The 23,339-nt window shown below is 38.3% G+C and overlaps 1 protein-coding gene across 10 annotated transcripts in view; it reads right to left on the reverse strand.

Annotated features, from left to right (window-relative positions):
- Positions 1-23,339, reverse strand: part of FHOD3 (formin homology 2 domain containing 3) — a 363,466-nt gene that overhangs the window by 162,583 nt on the left and 177,544 nt on the right. For all 10 annotated transcript variants that reach the window (XM_072327321.1, XM_072327323.1, XM_072327320.1 and 7 more), the window contains exon 5: positions 18,898-19,003. In XM_072327321.1, the coding sequence (XP_072183422.1) occupies positions 18,898-19,003 (106 nt within the window). The remainder of the gene's footprint in view (positions 1-18,897; positions 19,004-23,339) is intronic.

The raw sequence follows: 23,339 nt of genomic DNA on the forward strand, positions 1-23,339 counted from the left end.
AATGTGTTGAGACTTCAAAATACTGCTCTGCGCAAACCTCAGTTTTTGTACTTTGACTTGTGAGAGAGTATCTTAGTTACATAAATTAGTAGCCTAAAATGCATCCAACTCAAGTGACTTTACAAAAAGAAATAAAATATGAAGTGGTGAGAGAAAGAGTCAACATCACTGGTACAAGCATTAAAAAAAATGTGAAGTCTATTCTTTCCCATCTTAATCACACTTCAAGCTTGACATACAGAAGGGCTCAGAGCCAGAATTCTTATCCAAACTACATAAATCTCTAGACAAACTGTACAGACTATACATCCCTGTCCCCATAAAACCTTCTAATTCTTCCCAATGCTGCTTTTTAGCAAGAAAGACAGCTATCTTTTCCTCCAAAATCTTCCTTTAGAGGAATGACCGTTCTTTCTTTCAGTGTGTTTATTCAACGAAGCAGGAACAGAAAACAGCCCAAGCCTCCACTGAACCCTAGTGACTGCAGCAACAAGATGTCCCATACTGCTTCTACTGCTGGAAAGGATGCAGTTTCCCTGTAGCCCTCCTGAATTCCCAAGCAAGGTCAGGGGTAGGCACCTGTGTAACCTATTTCAGGCAGCTGGCCCAGTTTACAACATAAACAAAGTAACACCTCAGAAAACTCACTTGGAGGAATGGAAGCGTTAGGAAAGCAATTAATCCATGGATTTTTTTCTTCCCTGAGGGTCGGCCATGTACATAATGCCTTTTTGCTTTATTTTCCTTCTTTCCACCCTCTTGTAGAAGGAGACAGAAAGAGTTTTTACTTGTTTTCTGAAATTTTCAAAAGTGAAAGAGGATATTTGCTTGAACACTGAGAATGTCTCCCTTTTTTTTTTTTTTTTTTTTTTTGGAGGGGGGGGGGGGGGTTAGGGTTAGGGTTGGGGGGGGGGGATGATTTCCAGCATGATATTTCATTTATGTCTTGCCAAAATAAACACTTTATAGTTTTCTCATTAGTCAAAGGGCTTTAAGAACATGCTTGAAGGAAATGATCCAACTAACAAAACAAACAAAACCTTTCCCTGCACTTCACATGCTCTGTGAAAAGCAGCTGCTTCATGGAAACAGCATCTGTAGAGCTAAATGTTCCACCTGAGCAGTATTTGCTATCTAAAAATCCTCACGCAAAAGTGCCACTGGGAAAAGTTGCAGGTCCTCTATGCCCATTTATCTTCTGAATGCTAAAGAGTGAAATTCAAGGGAAGGGAGGTGGGGGTGGAAAGGATGTGTTTAAACTTGTGAGATTCAACCAGCCACCTTCCATTTCTTTAATATTTCACACAGCTAAATGTAAAATTAGAGATGCAGCAAGGGGCTGGTCCCAGGTAGAGTACCCAGGCTCCCATTCTGCTTACATGGAGCTGCCTGCCTCAGAGCCTTCCACGGCTAGAAAGCTGCAGTCAGACACAACCACACTTACCACCTGTCCTCTCTCATCCCATTTTTTCTCAGATCTTGACTGCCAACATTTAATAAGCCTTCTGTATATAGCACGCACAGTATGTGTTCCTCACCTAATTAACAATACAGAGTTGATACAACAATGAACACAAAGGCTAGCTATACTTTATTCTCTGTATGAAGGGCTGACAAGGTACTTTCCTTCTCCAACTTTTCAGTTGTGCATTTCCTTGTACAACCAGAAGTGCTCTGGAATTAGCAACACCATGCAAGAAAAAATTTGCCTTTCAATTAGGAAAGTGTTATCATTTTAGCTTTCCAGAGCCATCTACATTAGCATATAGATTTGACTAAGCAAATAAATTTAGGAGAGTTAAAAGATTAGAAAAACTCAAGTTGGAGATAAAATTCATTACAACAGTGTAAATTACTTCTTCTGGGTCATCTCCTCAACCCAGCAACGTGTTGTTTTGTTTTTCCTCCCTGCATATCACACTGACACCTACTTGTTTTAATATTTGTGCACATATTTATGGTTATAGATATACATCCTGTACATAAATGTGTGTGTAGAAAAACATATCTAACTATATGAATTTGTTGCATTTTAGTTTGATACAAAGCAATACTGTGCCATTCTTAGTCTTGTTTCACACTTGAATATTAAAGAAAATGTATACAAATGATTGTAGATATCCATCTACTCTATCTCTGATGCACTCTAATACAAATATTATGTTGTTGTGACATTAACTTTAAAGCCTCTGCATGTTCTCTGGCACACTTTAGAAGAATTCTACACTTAGATCCCAGCACTTGCTTCTTTAGGTATCATCTGGCTTTAGGTGTGTTTGTATGGCAAGCTTCCTAAAGCACGTGAATAAAAACTGGGCTTTGCTCTGAAGTATTTGCTTGAGAAATCTGTTTCTATCCATTACCCAGCAGCCCCGAGGAAACTAGCTTCTTCATTTGGCCAAATTGGTGCGTAATGTTGAATAACATAATACTTCATCTCCCTTGTTCCCTTCCAAACTAGAGAAGGAAAATATGATATTTTTCCCCACCTTTCTTTTCTCTACTCTGTTTCTACATGAAAAAACATTATTTTCTAAGAAAAAAGAAATCAAAAGGTGCCATAACAGAGAATATGGCTACTTCTAGGTCTTCTAGTATGCATCAAACTAGCAGGGCAGACAACCACCAAGTGCTTTCTAGTGCTATAAAAGCCAGGCTGATTCCAGACAGCTGTAACAAAATGAAGAGGCAAGGGTGGCAGCTACTACTGGAGACGTGTTCAAGAAGTAGCAACCATACGCTGCTCCCCTTCCTTGTGGAGTAGCAGGAAGTAGAGCTTTCCAAGCCACTTCCTGGATGTCTCCAACTCAACCCTTTCCATTCACAACTCTGCTGCCTCTGTATTTTTAATTTCAAAGCAGCACAATTCAAGTCCAGTCATTACAGGGATATACCTCATGTCATTTCTATGAATGTTCAAGAGAATACCATGAGTATATAATTTTAAAAACAAAATTCAAAACAAAATTATTATTATTTTTTTTAATAAATGCAACAAGATTTCATGGGTGGACAAATTGAGTTGAAGCTGCCTTGCATGCAATCAAGCCACAAGGTAGTAACAGCAAGGATAAAACACAGCCACTTCAGTTACTAGAGCAAGAACTTCATATAAAAAAAGAGAAAAAAAAAAAAACATACAAATGGCCAAAGAGCAAGCCAATACTGTCACTGGGAAAAGCAGCCCAGCCCTCTCCTGCTCAAGGGAACTGCTTACTCTTATGCTGCTGCAGCTGTTCATACACACCCATGATAAACTGGATCAAGAACTGAAAGAAGTCAAATTGACCTGCCAAATTAAGTAACTGATAATTCAAGCCAGAAGAGTTTTACATTCTGGACCCAGGGAGCATGTTATGGGATGCAGGAACAAACAGAAATAGTAAAAGAGTACTGTGAGGAACTCATTTTTCCTGTACTTTTTGGGGACAGAAAGGTAATGATTTTCTTAAATTCTTTCAGCTAAACTCAGCAGTGGAAGGTATCTTTTCACTAACATCTATATGTAATAGCATACTGTTGTAAAGTGTAAAGTGATGCCAGTGAAAAGCTTAAAGCCTTTAACGGTGGGGATATTACTTTGTAAAAGTAAGGCTGTCTTTTTATTTGCTGACTATTTTTCTATTGACAGTGGTGAAGAGTAAAGAAAATGTCAAGAATCAAAAAAGAAATAAAAAATTTAAAATTTCTTTAAGTGAAAGCCTATAGGTGCAGCATGATTCTTGTCTGGAAAATGGTGGTTGGAGGAAGAATAGAAATGCAAAAGAAAAAACTCCTATATTTAGCATAGTCCTACGTATTCTGTATGGAATATGTATTTGGATCTGCACTGGCATTTCAAGATATGCAGTCAAGAGTCTGTCGTTCTCACAGGAGAGAAGCAATCCCGTAAGCAATTTTTTAAAAAAAGCTTATAAACAAACTCAGAAGAACATTAATGAAAAATGAGAACTTCAGCTAAACCAGCAGTAAATTACCCTGATTATTTTTAATTAGCTTTTCCAGATATTTCAGAGCATTTACATATTAAATCCTCTTGTGTTTCAATGAAGTGATTATGATGCCCTTCAAATGAAGAAAAAAAAAAGTCAATTAAATGTCAATACAATCCAAAATGATCTTTGGTTCTGTAAGAAAAGCAGAAATTACTTTTTCAATATTAACATTATTGTCAGTATTTTTAAAATCATTATTATTAACTTAAGTGTTCTGGACCCAGTTGTTGTGTTTCACACATTTGTCAAGACTTAACTCCTGTTCATGTCAGCATGATAAACAGAAGCACAATCAAGGACATCAGGTCTTTACCTTGCTTGAAAAAACTTCAGAAATTCCTGCTCATAAACACCATCCCAGTTTACAACACCCAAAGACAGATCTGTGCCCAGTGTGTCACAAAGTGTATGCATGGTATCTGTATGAAGCAGCAGCTGTTTGTTCTGAGGTACGTTCACATTCAGAAGGAAGAGTATTCCTAGCACTATCACTTAATAAGCAGCAGTTGCTGTAACTTCAGAGCAATCTGTCCCTGCCCTAACCACAATCTCAGGTCTGGAATGATGCTATTCATTGGGAATCTTCTCAAAGATTTTTGGTCTTTTGACTGTAGCTAAAAATTAAAAATATTATACCTATTACATGCCTATACATTATTATTATACATTATTATTATACATTATTATTATACATTATTATACCTAAACATATTATCAGGTGATAAGTGCACAGATTCCATTTTGTTTTATTTCCAATAACTTGTAATTTAAGCTAGTCTTACAGTTTAAGAGCACTGGAATTCTCCATGTTCTCCCTTGTGGTCTTGTAGTTCAAAATTTGCAGCTCAGAACACACAGCGAATCAACTTATTCCTGAAATCTGGCAATGCCCAGATACACGGACAAGGAAACTCAAAAATCAGACTTTTAATTGAAGAATTCAGTCTGTAAACTGAATGAGTGAAGAAAAAGCAAAACAACATGACATTGCTGTAAAAGAAAAACCAGAAACCTAACTATAAATAAGACCAAGAAATGATTAAGGTGCAGAATCTGTTCTCATCTACAGATTACTCCTCCTGGATTCACTGTGACATTACATATGGCTCTCCTTATTTAATTCAAAAATCAAATAAATTCAAAAATATTCAAAAATTCAAAGGATAGAGAATTCACAATACTGCTCTCTTACCCTGACAATTACAAGTGAAGCACAGGGGGAAGGGTACTTAAAAGGATAGAAGATGTGTTGTATTATTCAAGTATGTTAAAAAAACAAAAAAACCCAAAACAACAACAACAACAACAACAAAAAACACAACAGATTCTTGAGAATAACCATTAGTTCTTCATGTCCATCCAGCATGATTAGCACTGACATTTCAGAGAAGCAGTATACTCATAGTATAATGGAAATAAGAAGCTTCAAATTCTCAAATCAATTTAACACTTTCTTTGGCCTAAGTATACACTTTTGTTTCTTCCTTTGTATCTGGTCTTGTCCGTAAAAAACGAACAAACAAAAACAAACAAAAAAAACCTCTCACAAAACAGACTATGTCAACTGCTGTTAGTGAAACGAGTATTTACATTTCAGGATAGAAACAGAAGGAAACTTTTTTAAAGCATAGCCTTTGCAAAGGAATGCTTTCAGCAAAACTCACCTATGTGTAAAAATGGCCTAATAACAGACTGAATGCTCTAGTTGTAGCAAAGTAAAATTTTTCAATACACATCTGGAAGCATGTTAATGTTCCAGTTACAAGTTTGCTCACATTAAATTCTAAAATCACTTTAGGACAGCATCGTGATGTTCAGATGAAACATCATTTGAAGAGCAAAGGCAATGACCACTTGAAATTCACTCTACATAAAAGTCAATGGAAAGACTTTTCTCTGTACAAATTGTGAATCATTCTGCAAGAGAACTTCATGAAAATCTGCACCCCTGGACTAAACACAACTGATTAGGAGTTCTGAATCCAAAATGCCTGAGAGAAAGAGCTTAAGATGGCCTATTCAGCATGCAATTTAAAACTGATAATGTCACACCAACTGTGCATTCTTCTACAAATATTTAGAAAACGCTGACAAGTGCTGATTGCTGTACAGACTGAGCAATTATGAGAAAGGTCTCACAAAGTTAGAATATGAAGCGTTGATGCTTACATTCTCTGACTCCTGTTCAGGAGCAGGCTATCAGGGGCTTTTTTCTTTTTTCTTTTTGGTCATCTTCCTCATCTCATCTCCCTCCACAAACACACCAAATACAATTAAAGGACAAATATTTTTCACAAAGCCAGCTATTTAGCTTTTTCACTTTTTTTCCAACTAGTCATTTAAACAAACAATTGAGTGAAATTATCACAGTTGAGCTGCCCCTGTCCATGGTACTCAGCTTACCAAACCCAGGCTCACCTGGGCCACCATGTTCACCCATGTTGGCTATAGGTGGTACACATGACAACAGAGCTGCCATGTCACGTTCAGAAGGACATGCATTAAAGCGTGTGCACCTTAGGAACAACCTCCTGGTTCTTATTGCAGCCCAGCCTGAACCCTGAGCCAATTTAAAACATCGTGAAGTAAGCAGTTTTTGACACTTAGAGTATTCTTTCTCTACTGAACATATGCAGTCAACAGAAAGCTCTGAATTTTTGAGCATTCTTGGTGCTCAAAAGATTTCTGTAACAATCCCAGCAACTGCCCACCAAAGAAGGACCTGACAGCATGTAAAGGCTTTTTGATTTTAAATGAACTGTCTGGTTATCTAGATGGTAAGGAGGAGAAATCTGATCAGAACACAGAAAGAAACAAAGCTTAAACCCAGAGAATTTCAAAGAAATGGATGTTAAGGGAAGAACTCTGAGAATAAGCCTGAGGAGTATCTGAGAGTGATGAAAAGAGATGAAGTGACTGGGATAGATGAAGAAAATAATGGAAAAGACTAAGATCTATTTTGACTGGAGGGAACATAGGGATTAGCACTGATGCAAGATACTGAAGAAAGAAATGGACAAGAGAAAAGAGACTGAAACTGTGACTGCACCCTTGATAGCGGTACTGCAACACCCTCTCTTGCTTGTCTCAGGTCAAATTCAGCATTTTTCAAGCACAGAGGGTTGTGTCCTACTACAGAGAACTGGACTGGGTAACTTGACAGAAATAAAAGAAATCCAAAGCAACAAGGAGATATCCACCTTTTCTCCCCATCAAACCATTTTTCAGATGAACACATTCTTCTGTCAAATTCATTACAACATAACACAAACACAGCTGTGGTGCCAGAATCTTGGAAACATTGCAGAGGTGGGAAGAAGTGATGGGGAGAAAAGCTGTTTAAGCCTGCTTAAACTGGTGAAGAAGTTCAGGCAAATGAATTGATGAATGTTGATGTGTAGTTATTATTTATGAAGTATTATTTGGTGAATATTGACTGATGACATAAATGAATTGAAAGCCCGATGAAGGTAAAAAGAAGATGATGGGAGAAGGGGCAAAATGATACTGTACTGTATAGGTACATCAGAGATAAATAAACAAAGACAGGCTAGACAAGAGTCTAAATGGGAAAAGTCCAAAAGAGTAAAGAATAGAAAGGCATAAACAGAAAAATCAGCTCAAGCAGTCTCAAAATTAGCACATAGGCTTACTGAATCTTTCTGAATTCAGACTGCATCTCAAGTACCTCGTTTCCTTATCTGCTGTGCAAATATAATGCTGCCCTTTCAGCTTTTGAGAACAGTTTGTTATTTGTGAAGCTCTTGGATAACAATTAGTGACAAACCACAGAAAAATCCACGAGGAAAGCAAGCATATTATAACAGAGTTTGCATAGCAAGAAATATATCCAAGTGCCTCCGGCAATACTGATGATAAGACAAGCCGTTTAAAAGTGTTCATTAAGTGCACAGGTGCAATGGTGCTCACTAACTGAAGCAGAGCAGCTGCTGAAAAAGTCATACAATGTGATCAAAGACTATCTGCTTGCATATAAAGGGGGTATGCATGCATGCAAAGGCAGACATACAGGTATTTTTATAAATCTTTTATCAAAAGCTCAAATAAATAGTGACTAATATATGTGGTTAATAAATATAACAAATGCTTTCATCATAAATATTAGCCTATATACTAAAAGCAACCTTCTGGTGTCCCCAGATTAAATTCGGAGAAGATGGAAATCCCATTTCAATGTTGCTTTAAACATTCGCCTTAAAAGCAAACCTTTGTTTCATCGTAATGCACAGGTGAGAAAACATCATCTGCTCCCTGACACTACTCAGTGCACAGGGGCATGCTGACAACATGCAGCACCCAGAGCAAAAGTCTGCAAACAGACACCTGAAGCTCGGGAGGAGTAAGTGCTGTGAATGCCACTGTACACAAAGACAATCTGGGGCATGGTTTTAAAAAAATAAATTTAAAATTTAGAGCATGTTTTTGAAGCAAGGATCTAGATTACAAAATTAGGAAACTAGGGCATTGAGTGGGGGTGCACTAGAGAGACGGGCATAGAAGAAATTGAGATCCTTGTCTAGACAGGTGGTAAGAAATAGTAAGAAGTTAAGTAGGAGGAAACAGGATATAGCTCAATATTAGCAGAAGTCATTGAGACTCCACATATCATTTAAATCCACTTAAAGAATACTATTTGTATACTAATTCCTCAGCTGTAATTCAGTGACTGAGCTCAGCGTCTCATAGCAGTAGAGCCATCTGATGGTACTTCTGACAAACAGTCCTGTTATTTATTTATTTAAAAGTATCTCCATTTCGGGAAACTGTAAAACATGAAAAGAAAAACAGCAAACTGCAAAAGTGTCTGTCTGTCCGTGCTTTTCATTAAAGCCATAGCCACTTTGGGGGGTTGGAATTAGATGTCTTTAAGGTTCCTTACAACCCAAGCCATTCTATGATCTTCCTTTAATCAGCAATACTTCCTGAGGTTTGCCACCACACCTGGGCTTCCTGGCAGCATTATTGGAGACTCAGACCATTTTCTTTCCTTTGATGAGTCCTTCTAGGCCCAACATGACATGGATCCACTTGAGTGCAAACCTTGAACAGTTCTTCTCCAGATTCTTTCTTACAGACAGATACAAATTAATGAGTAATACCGTCAATGAGACATTACCCTACTCCTATAACTTACTTTCCATAACCACCAATCTGCAGGACTGGAAGTTCAGCCTTGGTCTCAAGTCTACAAGGCTATGATCATCTTTGAACCCTTCATTCTGCAATCATTTTTGTCATCTCTACAAGTATGCTCATGGTAGGGGGTTTGAAAGTATATGATCATTATGATCATTTTCAACCCAGGCCATTCTATGAGTCTACAATTGTATAAGTGTGTGGTTGGAAAAAAACTTCTAAGATTGGAGGAAAGAATAATTGTTCTCTACATGTCAACAAATTAAAAGTGGCAGAGTAAAATACCAGCTTATTTTGCTGGCATCTACGTTAGTAAACTCTCTTCACTAAAATCTCCAGGGATAATTTTGAAATGATACATTGCTGACAAAGTCACCCTAAACAATGCCCGTCATTATTTCTGCAAGGTAAGGAAACAGAGCTCTCACGTCACTAGGGGGCAGGAGATCTGTACCTCCAATCTCAGCTTCACAGAGGTCTTTAGCTACCAAATTTAATTGGATAACACTGGAAGTGGTTTGCAGAGCAAAAACTGGAAAAATAAATAAATAAATAAATAAATCATTCTAACCAGGAAATGTGAGAAATAAAACATGTTACAATTCATAAATCTATTGTTAAGGATGGTCTTTCACTACTTTTGGTTAAGTGACTTATTTTATTTTCTTCTGAAGTCTGAGGAATGCATTGAACCTGTGTGGCTCCTGCTGCTGCAGGCAGAGACTGCAGACTCCACTAATTTTCCCTGCAGCTTCAAGAGGGAAGATGCAATAATGTGTCTGCCCCTCCATGGTGGCTTGGCTTTGCTGCATGCTCAGGGTTTGCTTGGTCCCTGCCCACACACTCACTCCCTTCACGTCTGTACAGGGAGTTGAAGAAGCAAGTTCTCCTCTCCTTGCTCCAATGCCACCATCAGTAGCTTTCACGAAGGAGCAGCAAAAAGAGTTTCCATCTTTTCTCTTTCAGCCCTTGTAAACATGCAGCAATTAGCTGCTTCTGCTTTCCCAAAGGGCAGCTGGTACTGTGCGTCCTCAGACCCATGAAGCAAAAATTCTCCATAGCAACAAACAGAAATGTTAATATTCCCATGTGCCTCACTAAGATGATCCCTTCCCATCATCAGTTTCTGATTATACTTTTTTTCCATATGCATGCATCTATGAACATAATATTTACGACATGTTTAGAACTAATGCTGTGCTAAGATACACAAGTAAGTCTTAACTTTTAATTTCTCAAATTCTCCATGGCTTTTAAAACATTTTGATGCTAAAGAACGCAGAGCCTTAGAGAAAGTCACCGCTGGTGGCAGTTAAGATAAATATTCTAGGAGTTCAGTCTACTGCTCTAATTTTCTGATCACACCTATGAGAACACGACTGCTAAAAATGCACATTTGTAGAATCAACAGTGCTAAGATGTAATTTACAATAATTCAAGTGGTGGTGGAATGGATGGTGACATTAACTCTGAAGATAGTCAAAGGATCTAATTTTTAGACACCTAAGTATGTCATACAACAATCATCTCCATGGAATAACACTTTATCATGTTTAAAAGGTATGTTTGATTTCACCTTCATTGTGTTCTTTTTATTAATTTTGCCTGCTCAGGACAGAGCACTTTGACACCCTGGCAATCACTAACACAAATAGCTACGGAAGCATCTAGTCCTGAAACAGGCATAACCAAATGTTATTTTCTCCACTGGACATTACAGTGTATTCATATATAATGACAAATAGTTCAACAGCTGCCACATAGATCTTCTCTTTGCTCTAATGAATCGCTTTATAATAATTCAAGCTAAAATAGTACTGCAAAAAGGCCCAAATCCTTTGTAGTAAGCTCCTACCAGTTAGAACCAGTACACTATTTTGAAGATTTGTTCATCAAGTTTGAGTAGTTAAATCATGTAATGCTCAAAATGGCTTTAATGGCCCCTGAGACCACTTTTCAACTATTTATTCTTTGCTTAGAAGTTAAGGATGTGCATTTTTCATGGTTCGGCTCCTCATTTTACACGGGGTCTGCATTGCTCGAGGTGTCACATTTCATGGGAATTTCACAAAGCATAAAAAATTACACAGAAAAGGAAGATTCATTTTCACATAGACAGAAAGCAACCCAAAGCCTTCCAGCCTTGGTCAGCTTTAAAAACAAGGGAAATCCATAATTTTATGGTGGTGTTATTGCTGAATTGCATGCAGACTATGAGAATCCCATATCCTCCTCACAAGCAGTCACAACACCAAAGTCTACTTCATACAACATGCAGAGCAAGGAACTGCTCAGTTTATTTGTAGATGTGTAAATTACTGTTTGGTGGTTAAACTTTTGAACTCGAATTTGCTTCAGTGCCAATTCCCATCCCAGACTGGGAGGACTTGTGCTGTACACAGTGCGTTAGGACCATCTGTCTCTGCTTCCAGACGGAGCACAGATCAGAATCACTTACAGCAAGAGGGGGAGAGGAGAAGAGAGGAAGGAGAGGGGAGGGACTGCTCCACAAACTTAGAGAACAGTTCAGGTTTTGGTTGGTAATTAACCCTTAGCATAGTAAATACATAAGTAGACTCTAATGACTGTCATTTAAAAATATGCAAATGAGAAATGAATAAAGGATATGCTGAAAATACAGGGAGGAAAGCAAGTAGGATGCTTTTTATCATTTTAAACTGCATGGTTTCCAAGGTCAAGCTCTCCTGCTACCCTTGTAAAAGTAAACAACTGCATTTGGGCTTAGAGATCTGAAGAAATGAGAGGACTTGGCTCCTGAGCTAAAAGCTGATGTTTATATAACTGATCATGGAGGTGGTATACTCTGCCCTCTCCTCTGATAAAATGAAAGGCATTGTAATCTTATCATTTCCAGTCTAAAGAGTTCATGAACCAGCACTCATTCATATTTTTGATTTTGGAACTTATCAAGATGCACGAAAAAAGAGAAACAACTTAAGGCTTCTGCACACAACATTAAAGGGTACTGATCCAACCAGTCTCCAGTTTCCATGTCTGTTTCCATCCACATGAACTACAGCTACCAAGCTCTTTGATGCAAAGCCAGCAGCAGAGGTGATTTCACAAAGGGAAACACCACAGCTACATCTCAGAGATGTTGCACTGACCCTCTGTAGTGCTGCTAACTGGTAGGTCTTACTGGCACAGGCACCACTGTGGTTCTATTCTACTCAGGACAAGCATCTAATTCTGATACCCTTGCTAACAAATTCTCTTTCAATAACCAAAGAATTGTCTTTACAGGGAGACTGAGTCATTAAGTCCACCTCAGAAGCAATGAAGCTAAGTGATCAAACTTCAGACATTTCATTTCTCTTTAAGACACAGGCCCTACTAAAACTATTTTGATATCATCTGAGAAGTTTAACATAACTTATAAAGGGCTGCACATAAGAAGGCTACTTGAACACATACTGACACGGATGAGAACATCACAATTTCACATGGACACCTGTGTACTGAAGGTCAAGAGTAGAGCAAAAGGAAAATTTTGATATTTGGATTTGGGAAAATAAATAAATGTCAAGGAAATCCTAATCCTGTGCTGTCTTTTCTATTTACTTAGAGATTTCAGCGTGCATCCTCAAAGATGCTGAAATACTTTTCTACAGCTGGTTTACCTCACACAGTTCTAAGTTCACACTGATACAGGAATAGTGCAAATATATGTGTTCCATATAGCATTAGCTCCATTTTCCATGCTAATGTTATACTGCTACCATGTGCTTTACTGCTGTGGTACCAACTCAGCACAAGTGTATTTAGGACAGATGTATTCTCTTACAGATTTTATTTCTATTCCTTTGGTATTTGTACAAATGGTGCCTATGACACAAAGCATCACATATAGTTACTGCCAAAATGTACCCTTCCTCTTACTAAGTGCTTTGTAACACCATTTAACACAAAAGGCCAAAGCCCCACAATCTGTCTGGGTGAAAGAGGACAATTCAGAAGCACTGGAAGAATTCTGGTCCATGCACTAAGCAGGGGTCTTTGGCAAAAACAGCTGCCTGGTTCCTGGAAATGGATTGCCTCGTTACAGAGAGCACATTTACAAACCCCAAACATTCCAAGCAGCCCTTGGCTCAATGCAGAAATACCCTCAGCTTACTGATAATGTCATGTTCGGCTCTCAGAGCAACGGGTTATCAGCAGCAACTTCCACTGCCCAATTGCAAAACCTCACCCTCGCTTTCTGCTTCTTCCAGCTTCTTGATGTCCTAGGCCACATGGCATCCCATTGACAGACAGTAACCAGATGGTCTTTTACCATAAAGCACTGTGCTGTTTTAGGAATTTAATCAGATTTCCCAGAACACGCAGCACAACCGGTTGTACTAAAGTTGGTGTGCAGGTGAAATCGCGTGCTTCTGGTGCTATAAATAGGCCCAACCAACAGCAGTTGAATTGCCTGCCTGCTGCTCTGGAAAGCCCTGCCTATAGCTCAGATCTCTGCCAGTAATGCTGGGTGACCCCTGAGGCTCCAGTGAAGGCTTCAGCACTTCAAGGATACTTCTTTTCTCTCCATCTATCTTGTTGCAAAGGCTGGCTCCCATATACTAATGAGGAATCATATTTCCTCATCCTTACACCCCAATGCAAGATCAATTCCCACTCCTGCCCCTTTGGAACCACCGTTTTTCAAGGGAACTTCTCTGGCATTGTCAGCTTGCAACTTCACAGGCTGCAGATACTAGAGTTGCACAAAAGTAGAACAAAATAACTAAGCTGTTATTCTGGCAGATTGAAGATGCTGCTGACTTTGCATATGAAACTATGATTTATTTTTTTTTATAAGACATGTCATTTTCCCTCAGAGTCATCTGTGAGGGACAGAGAGGACAGGACCCCATGGACAGAGCCTCTCACATCATGGTGTATGATGAACTCCCTACTCTACCTTACTCAGCCTGGTTTTAAGACAACTAATCCTTGGTCTGCACAGGATGTTTTTCCTTCTCACTCAACAGCTGAATTAACAGAAAAAAAAAGACTTCTATAATTCTATCAATTGTTTAATTAACCTGTGCTCAATCACTGCATTTCAGATTTTGAGTTTTCATTCCATGAAAAAAACACATTTCCAAATAATACCCAAAGCACTTTCAAAATTACAGTAAGGTTTATATTAAACTTCATCAAGTGTGAACAATCTTATTTCTTTTCCACCACTGCCATTTACTTGTGAAAATCTAGGCAATATCACCAAACTGCAACCTTTTAAACTGGCACAGAAGCATTTACCCTCCACAAAATGAGTGGAGTTCATGTCGATACTCTGAAAGAGAAAAACCAAGAAAGAAAGGAAAAAAAAAATAAAAATAAAAATAAAAAAATTGTATCCCATAAAACAGAGTTTCTTCATGTCTCCATGATAATGAAAATTAATGGCAAAAAGGAAATTTAGGATGAAAAATGAATAAGTAAGAAGGAACAAAAGATGTGTCCTAGAGCAGTATTTCAGTAGAATAACTTGCGAGAGAAGTCCTGGCTACTGTTGTTTTGGGGCCTATAGACTATACGTTGTCAAAAGGGAATATTTTTTTGGAAAGGTGCTGTCAAACAATGCTATTTCACAGGATGCAGCAGGAATAAACAGTCACTCTTCAGCACTTGACAAGGAACTGTCTTCATTCCCCAGCATTGCATGCAAAAGACACACTTATCTTCCGTTCTCCCATTAAAGTAACTAAAACTTCTGTGACTCATGTTTAGTCATTTTTTTGGCAGCTCAGTCTGGCTTGAACCTAGTTAGAACTGCTAAGCAGAAAAGCACAGCTAAGAAGCACTGGAGCAAAGCAATACAGACTTTTAGGGGAAAAAAAAGAAAAAAAGCAACCTCAAGAAAAAGTCCCTGAAAATGCATAACAGCATAAACACCTCCAACATTTACAAATACCCATATTTCCAAACTATTTTCACTGCTAGGCACAAGTTATTTCTTTGTATATTTAAAATACTTAGTCAAAACCAATGACAGAAACGCTCAGGTGAACCTCGCCAGAACAGGCAACACCATGGCTAAGGCTGCAATTTGCTGGCAGCCCTGTAAGTTGTGTTAGTGTCATAGGAGGAAAACAGTTAATTAAATGAAGCTCCAGGAGAAACGCAGTCAAGATTTGGGACTAAACAGAAATCCCATCTCTTGACGATCCAAGTCAAACCAAGTCAAACCAAGTGAAAACAGGGAGGATATATTTTACTCCAACAGGAATCACAAGGCCAGGACACCACAGCAGTAAAGCAGAAAAAAAAAAAAAAAAAAAAAAAAAAAAAAAAAGATTTTTTTTTAATTTTTTTTTTTTTTAAATCTCTGTAACAAGCATTGTCTATGGCCTTCCAAAAATAATACATCAGAAAAACACCCTTACGTGATGTATTTAATGTTTCTTTTCAGCACTCTCCTCAATGTACTTGGATAAGATTGGCTGGTTACACTGTATTGTACAAACCTATCTTTATCTCTTTGTACATACAGATCTATTCAGAGAGAATATGCTAGCTCCTGGAACTGCAAACCAGCTGACAAAATATTGGAGTTGTAACAAGCTTTAAACTTTCTGAAAGACAGTCACAACAAATCTGTTTTCTGATATAAAAAACACGTCGCATGGAAAAATCCTATCACTGTTATAGATGCTCAAAATATTTTACCCAGAAAGAAGCTTCAGCTTCATGAATCAGCAAAAGGGGAAGATAGGAGGGAAGACTTGATTTTGGTATTTGGAAGATCGTACCAATTGCTTTTAGGGCATTTCAAAATAAGGATTTTAGTTCAGATGTGACTGATTCTCAGGGTACTACTGTATTGTTTTGTCAACTATGAAGCTCAGTGCCCCAGATCTTATCTGATACTGGAAAAGAACAGCAGAAGGGTTACCCAGCATTTGGACTGTAGAACCACTTGGGTACTCACATAACATCAGGTTTCCTTCAAATTTTCCCTCTCTGTCTGCAAAAACCTGCTTAAGGGCAAAGACATCACTCAGCCACGCCAGATGAAAGCTGAGTGGATGAGGCAGTAAGCCCCTAGACTCAAGAGCAGACTGTTGGTGCAGGTCACCACCTTTATTTTAAATCACAGAAAGAATTAGGATGGAAGGGAACTTAAAGATCATCTATTTCTAATCTCATTATATGGCCAGGCTTGTCATCCACTAGTTCTGCCCAGACCCCACTCTACCCAGCCCTGAACACTTTCAGGGATGAGGCATCCACAACTTCTCTGGGCAGCCTGTTCCAGTGCCTCATCACTCCCCTAAGTAAAGAATTTCCTCCTAACATTTAGTCTAAATCTCTACACTTCTAGTTTAAAGACATTCTCCCTTGTCCTATCACTACCAGGCCATGTAAGAAGTCCTCCTGCTTACGAGCTCTTCTCAAGAACTGGAAGGCCACAATGACAGTTCCCCAGAGCCTTCTCTTCTCCAGGCTGAACAAGCCTGGCTCCTTCAATCTTTCTTCATAGGAGAAGTGCTCCAGACCTCTGATCATCTTTGGGGCCCCCTCTGGACTAACTCAAGAGCTCTCAGACTTTCTTGTGTTGGGAACCCAACACAAATTAGGCCTCACAAGAGCAGAGTAGAAGGGGACAATCACCTTCCTCATCCTGTTGGCCACTTCTCTTCTGATATAGTTCAAGATACAGTTGGTGATTCAGGCTGCAAGTGCACACTGTTGGCTCATGTCCAACTTTTTGTCCTCCAGAACCCCTATGTCCTTCCCTGGATGGCCGCTCTTTCTGAGTTCTTCTTCCAGTTTGTACATGTTTGGGATTGCCCTGACCCAAATACATCACCTTGCACTTGGTCTTGTTGAGCCTCATTAGGTTCACGTGGGTCCACTTTTCAAGCTTGTCCAAGTCTCTTTCTTTGGATGGCATCCCTTCCTTCCATAACATTAACTGCACTACTCAGCTTTTTATCATCAGCAAACTTGACGAGGATGTACTCAATAACACTGTCTACATCACTGATAAAGATGTTGAAGAACACTGGTTCCAAGACAGACCTCTGGGAGTCACAACTCATGACCAACCTCCCCCTGGACACAGAGCCGCCAAAAACAACCCTCTGGCTGTGACCATCCAATTGATTTTTAATCCATTTAACAGTCTGGCCTTCAAACTCATATCTCTTCAATTTAGTGATGAAGATGTGTTGCAGGACTATGTCAAAGTCCTTGCACAAGTCCAGGTAGTCGACATCAGTTGCCCTTCCTTTGTCAAGTGATACGATTAGTCCATTGCAGAAGGCCACTAGATTGTGAAACTGCGCTGGCTGTCTCAGAACACATCCTCATCTCACATGTTCCTTAACAACACTTCCGGGAGGATCTTCTCTGTGATCTTCTCAGGCACAGACATGAGGTTTACTGGTCTGCAGTTACCTAGATCTTCTTTTCTACCTTTTTTTTAACAATGGAAGTGATGTTTCCCTTTTCCCAGTATATGGGGACTTCACCTGAGAGACATAACTTTTTAAGTATGATGGAGAGTGGTTTGGGAACCACATCAGCCAGTTCCTTCAGGACACCAGGAAGCATATTATACAGCCCCCATATACTGAATACATTTTGCTTCCAGTCTGAATTTTATGAGAACATCTATAGCTGGTTTTCTCCCAGAAAGTTTTTGTTTCTTTTTTAGCAGCAAAGAAAATCTTTCTTGCTCTCACATTTCCCCATCCATGTCTAGTTGCATTGTGGTTAAAAGTTTTTTGTTTTGTTTTGTTTTTTTACTTCTGAGTATATACAAGCTACTATCCAAGTAGATTTACATCACTGCTCAACTCCTGACATAGAATACAATTTCTGTTGTACTGATTCACTTTTTTTATACAACCCCAAAATAGAAATTTGTACAGTCTGATCTTCAAATTATTCAAATGAAACCACATTTACTGTTTGAATCCTAGCTTTCAGTAACTTAGCATTTCTGCTTCTTATGAAATCCCTTTATTTATTTTTGTATTTGCTTTACTCCTCAATTTGTAGATTGAATGTTGGCAGCTTAAGATACCAAACTGACATTTTTAGAGACAGCTATGTACGTCATTCTAAGAAAATTCAAATGATCAATCCACCACAGTTATGTATCAATTACTGCTCTCTGTTGACTATGAGATCACTCAGTAGTCAGGGTCCCTTGGTATGATGGCTCTCCTCTCACTCATAGCCCTTCAAACCACTGAAGAAGCTCTCCTGATTTGCGGCTTAGGTTTCCTTGTTAAAAACTGCAGTCACGCACAGTATGTATACAAGAACACAATACCATAAGTCAGCCTTCTAATTCAGTAAGATATCTTTTCCAGACCATTTCCCAAATTCTATCATCATCTGTAGTCCTGAGCTCAAAGAACAGAATGTAAACCTCAGATTACCTGTTTAATCAAAATATAAGATAGCTTAAATTGCTTCCAGCCAACTAATCATACAACATGACCATTTCACCATTTATATTATGCCTTTTCTTTCATAGGATTAAGGCTTTCCAATATAATCTAAATGAAAAGACAAACAACTGAGAGAATATCAGTATTTTAATTTTCCTATTTGTCCTAATCAGAGACGTGTGTTAATTTCACCTCAGTTTTCTTGCACAACATTCAAGATCCTGTACCGAAAATATAAATATGCTTCAAATATACTGTGAGTCGCAGCATACCTCTAAGAGCTTCGCAACAAAAAATGAAACAACTGCTTCTGGATACATTTATCTTACCTCTCAGGATGTAGTTCTGATAATTCTGGTCTGCCTCTGCTCCTACTTTGATTAGGCAAGTCAGGCCTTCAGCAATAACGAACTCATGAACCAAGTCCTTGTCATCCTATCACAGAAGAAAGGAAAAGCCATATTAGAATTCCAAAAGCAGAATATAGCTTAACATAAAACCAAATGCATTCTTACAACATTGATTTCATCAGATTATTTAAGTGAGTTTATATGTAAGACATTATACAGAAGACATTTTTAAATCAAATACTTGATACAAAAAGATAAAAGCCATATTTTTACCTTTAAGTTGACTATGGAGTTTTAATATCAGGAAAATATTTGAGTTCAGATTTTTTCCATTAAAGCCTTGCAAACATTCTGCCTGATATTATAATATCTTCATATTTCATAAACAGACATTCCTAAACTCTTAGAATGTCAGTATTAGTATGAGAAAGTCATCTCTATACCTTAGCATAATTCCAGTTTCAGTATTTCAAGTGTGTACAACAAAATTTTTAACACTGGTTTTTACTGCAATGTAATATTGCTCTGTGACAGTCAATATATTTAGAATGGGAAATTATAGTGTTAAACATAAGAATGCCAGTAGACAATATTCACACATTTTGATGGAAAACAAAGTGAAAGAACAAAAGAAAATACTCCTTAGTGTAGCAGAATGACAGCATATTCCTTGCTGGAACTACATGCAGAAAACGATGCCAAGGAACTACAGAGTATGATATCTATTGCTTTGCTTTCTCATCTTACCGGAGCTCATGAAGACAAACAGAAGACTATTAAAAACTTGATTAACCAGCATTTAATGAATTTGCTACACAAATTAAGCAGGAAAAAAAAAAAAAAAAAAAAAAAAAAAAAAGAAACAGAGCTACTCTGAGGACAAAATCATCACTGCTGCTCATTGACACTGTCTTTGGATTATTCTTAATACACACTTTTTCACATACAAAAGGGTATTCAATAGAAATTTCATCTTTCCAATAACGCAGTTCTAAGAAACCAAGATCCAAACAGTAGCTTTGTTTAGAGTGATTTCTGAATTAGCTGCATATCCTTTGAAAGCTGCCAAATAAACTAAAATAAACAGGTACCACAGTAAGAAACCCAGGCACCCAATTTAACAAACATGAGAAATGTCTTCTACCTATCCATTTGCCAAACTCAAAACAGTGGTACCACTAGTATAGGAAAGAAAGTGTATGCAGACAACCTAGTTGTTAATCCAGAAGGCACTAATCATATTCTGATTTTCTTGGTTTTATGTAATGGTATTTAAATGCACACACAAAGATCCCCTCCATTGCAATAGCAGTGAATCAACTTCTTTTGCCTTCCCTGCACCAAGCAGCCAAATGAAGTACTTGCACTGAGCATAGAAGGAGCTCTCCCCCGCAAGGCAGAAGTCCCTTCAGCCAATGCAATAACCTAATCAGCATGTCCTGATGCACAGGATGAGAACCATGAAAGAACACAGTCACAAGCCTGTGGCTGTTCCCTCATAGACACAGGTCCACCTTGCCAAATGCCACCACAAAGAGGACTGAACTCTTCATGTTAAAGCAATTAATCCCATGTAAATCTGTGTGGCAAGTGATGCCAAAATTCACAAGGCAAGCTTCTAGAACAACATGTTACAACTGTTAAAATACAAGCTCCAATACAAAAAAGATCCAAACTTTCTGAAGATGAAAGCTGTACTTCAGGTTTGTCCCATCGTAAATGATGTACGTGATTTCAAACTAAGCAAACACAAATAACTAAATCTGCAAAGCATGCAGTGTGCTGATCCAAACCACACTGGGCAACAAGTAGCATCCACACTCAGACAGTGTGATGGAGAGACCCTGCAAGAGGGTGGGGAGGCATGGCCATGCCCAGGACAGCCCAGAGGACTCTGCACCCTCTCAGGACCAGGACATTGCTTCTTTCCATAAATCCCTTTGCATAAGTTGCTTTTACTCACAGACACCAGAGCAATCTCCAGTTCTACAATTCTGAAACTGTTTCTCAGAAAACTCAAGAGAGAAGAACATTTCCCTGGAATCTGTTGGCTAAGCTCAAAGTACAGTACATTAAGGGCTCAGATACACTAACTGCACCCTACAGAAATTCAGCAAGGAGTTTGCCTGACATTCACAGATCTTGGAAAGTAAGTTACATTGTATGCCAAAGTCAATGGCTAAACATTCTGTACTACTGAGCTAAAGAGAGAATATGCCAAATTCAGAGTGGGTGGTGGTAGGAGCAAGGACAAGGGACAGAAAGAGAAAATCCATCCTGCAAAAGTTTTTCTCGCAAAACTAGTGACAAATAGATGCATATATATGTATATTTAAATAATCCTGATGTCTAATTTAAGAGAAGAGATACAACAATAGATAGTACTGATTGAAATAACTACAATGACTAATCCAGCTGCTAATGCAACACCAGCTAGGAGCAAACTTCCTTAAATAAACTTCATAGAAAATTTAGCAGACATTCTGATTTTTGCATTAAATTCTGAACATTGTGCTGGCATATTCCTGTGTTGAGGTAAAAAATTAACAAATGAATCACAGAATTGCTCAGATTGGAGAAGATCTTAAAGATCATCAAGTCCAACTGCAACCTAACCATACTACCTTAATTCTAGCAACCCTCTGTTAATCACGCAACAAACAAATAAGAAACAACCTCCAGGACTGACTCAAAATCAAATAAACAAAACTGGAAAAAGTAGGAAGAAGGAATAACTGTGATCTGTAGGCTCTGGTATTTGTCAACAAACCTAACATATTGGAAATTAAAAAGAAAAAAAGAGAAGAAAAAAGAAAAAAAGTTATTCAGAAGATACTGAAGAAATTATCCCTACACTACAGAAGTTAGAAGTGATCTGACTATAAAGGACTCCAGATCAAAACTGAGAATGAATCAAGATTTTAACAGCAAACAGCAATTAAGGGCTGCTGACAAACTATGAAAGTAAACCTGAAATAGCCTTTACAATTTTAAGAAAAATCTAAAGATTGGGAAAAATCAGCCTTTATTTCCCAAAATACTTTGTACTGAAGATCTGTTTTTTGTTGGTGAAAATGGTGAGATTTGCCTTCTGGAATTTTTTCAAAGCAGCTGAGGGGAGGAAACTGCTGCAACATAGAGTTGTCCCTGACTGAAATGAGATATATTGCAGGAGAACTGCAGAGGAAATGAAGGGGATGAGGGACTTTAACCAGACTGCTTTTGGAAAGCAATGAATAAACAAATCAAACCTGAATTAAAAAAAGGCTTTTAAGGTACTTCTCCTCTCCCAAATAAAAGGGAAAAAGAAGGTGTAATGAAGCGGAATACAAACACATCATGCTCCAGACATAAATTTGAACTCAGCACATTATCTATCCCATCATGTATATACGGCGAGAGGAAAGAAGCAAACATCTGGAATGTGCACAGAAAGATGAAAAGGAATCCAGACCCATATATTCCAAATTGAAAGGAGAATGTTTACATCAATTTTGTTCTAAGATAATCTTTTCAGACCCATTAACTCACTGACTTGCCAAGTTAGGTGACCTCAAGAGGAAAGGCTACTCTCTACAGCCGTAAGAGGTTCAGGTTTCCAGGAAGGGAACATTCATTGCACAGAATATATAGCATGTGTGACACCGATATGCACAAGTAGCTGCCACATGTGTGTGATAACAGCCAAAAGGAGGCTGAGAAAGGTTGTCATTTGGGATGGAAATGGACTCCTCCACTAATATCACAAAAATTTATGAGCCCTTTATCAGTAGGTATTAGAGCACTGATGAGAAAAGCAGCAAAACACAGTTAAAGCTCTCTAGGCTTCCTGTTAAGCTCCCGCAGCCATAAAGATTGCTCAGTGACACAGAGACAAGCTACTTACAGTCTTTATGAAAAAGACTTTACTGATGGCCTCATCAAAGAAATATATTTTATATATTCAGTCACAGACTTTGAATGAATCCTGTCTTTTCTTTGTTTAGGCATCTTAGGTGGATGAGAAAAAAACAAGACAATATATGCTGCTTTGTAATAGAACTCTGTTTTAGACTAGCATATGTTGAAAAAGATATTCAATATAGTCAAACTGCCGAGTTTAAAGCTTGGTTATTGAGCCATGTCTGACAAAATGCACAAACAGTACTTTTACCTACACAACAGTCTTGCTCTTCAAGAAACCCTGCAAACAAGCCCTATGTGAAGCAGTATCCAGCATGCTCAGGTACCACTAATGCAAAGAAGTGTAGCCAAGTTTCCCCTCTGTCCCACTAGTTCTCCTGTATCTGCTCCACCAGATACATCTCTAAGGCAGTTTTGTGGGGTCTTTTCTGAAGATGGGGAGACTTCTTTTTTTTTTTTTCAAGGAACAGCACCTTGCAGGAACACACTTTATCTGACGTTCAGTGTACACATGCAAA

This window comes from Excalfactoria chinensis, chromosome 2 (genome assembly GCF_039878825.1).
Source record: "Excalfactoria chinensis isolate bCotChi1 chromosome 2, bCotChi1.hap2, whole genome shotgun sequence".
NCBI lineage: Eukaryota > Metazoa > Chordata > Aves > Galliformes > Phasianidae > Excalfactoria > Excalfactoria chinensis.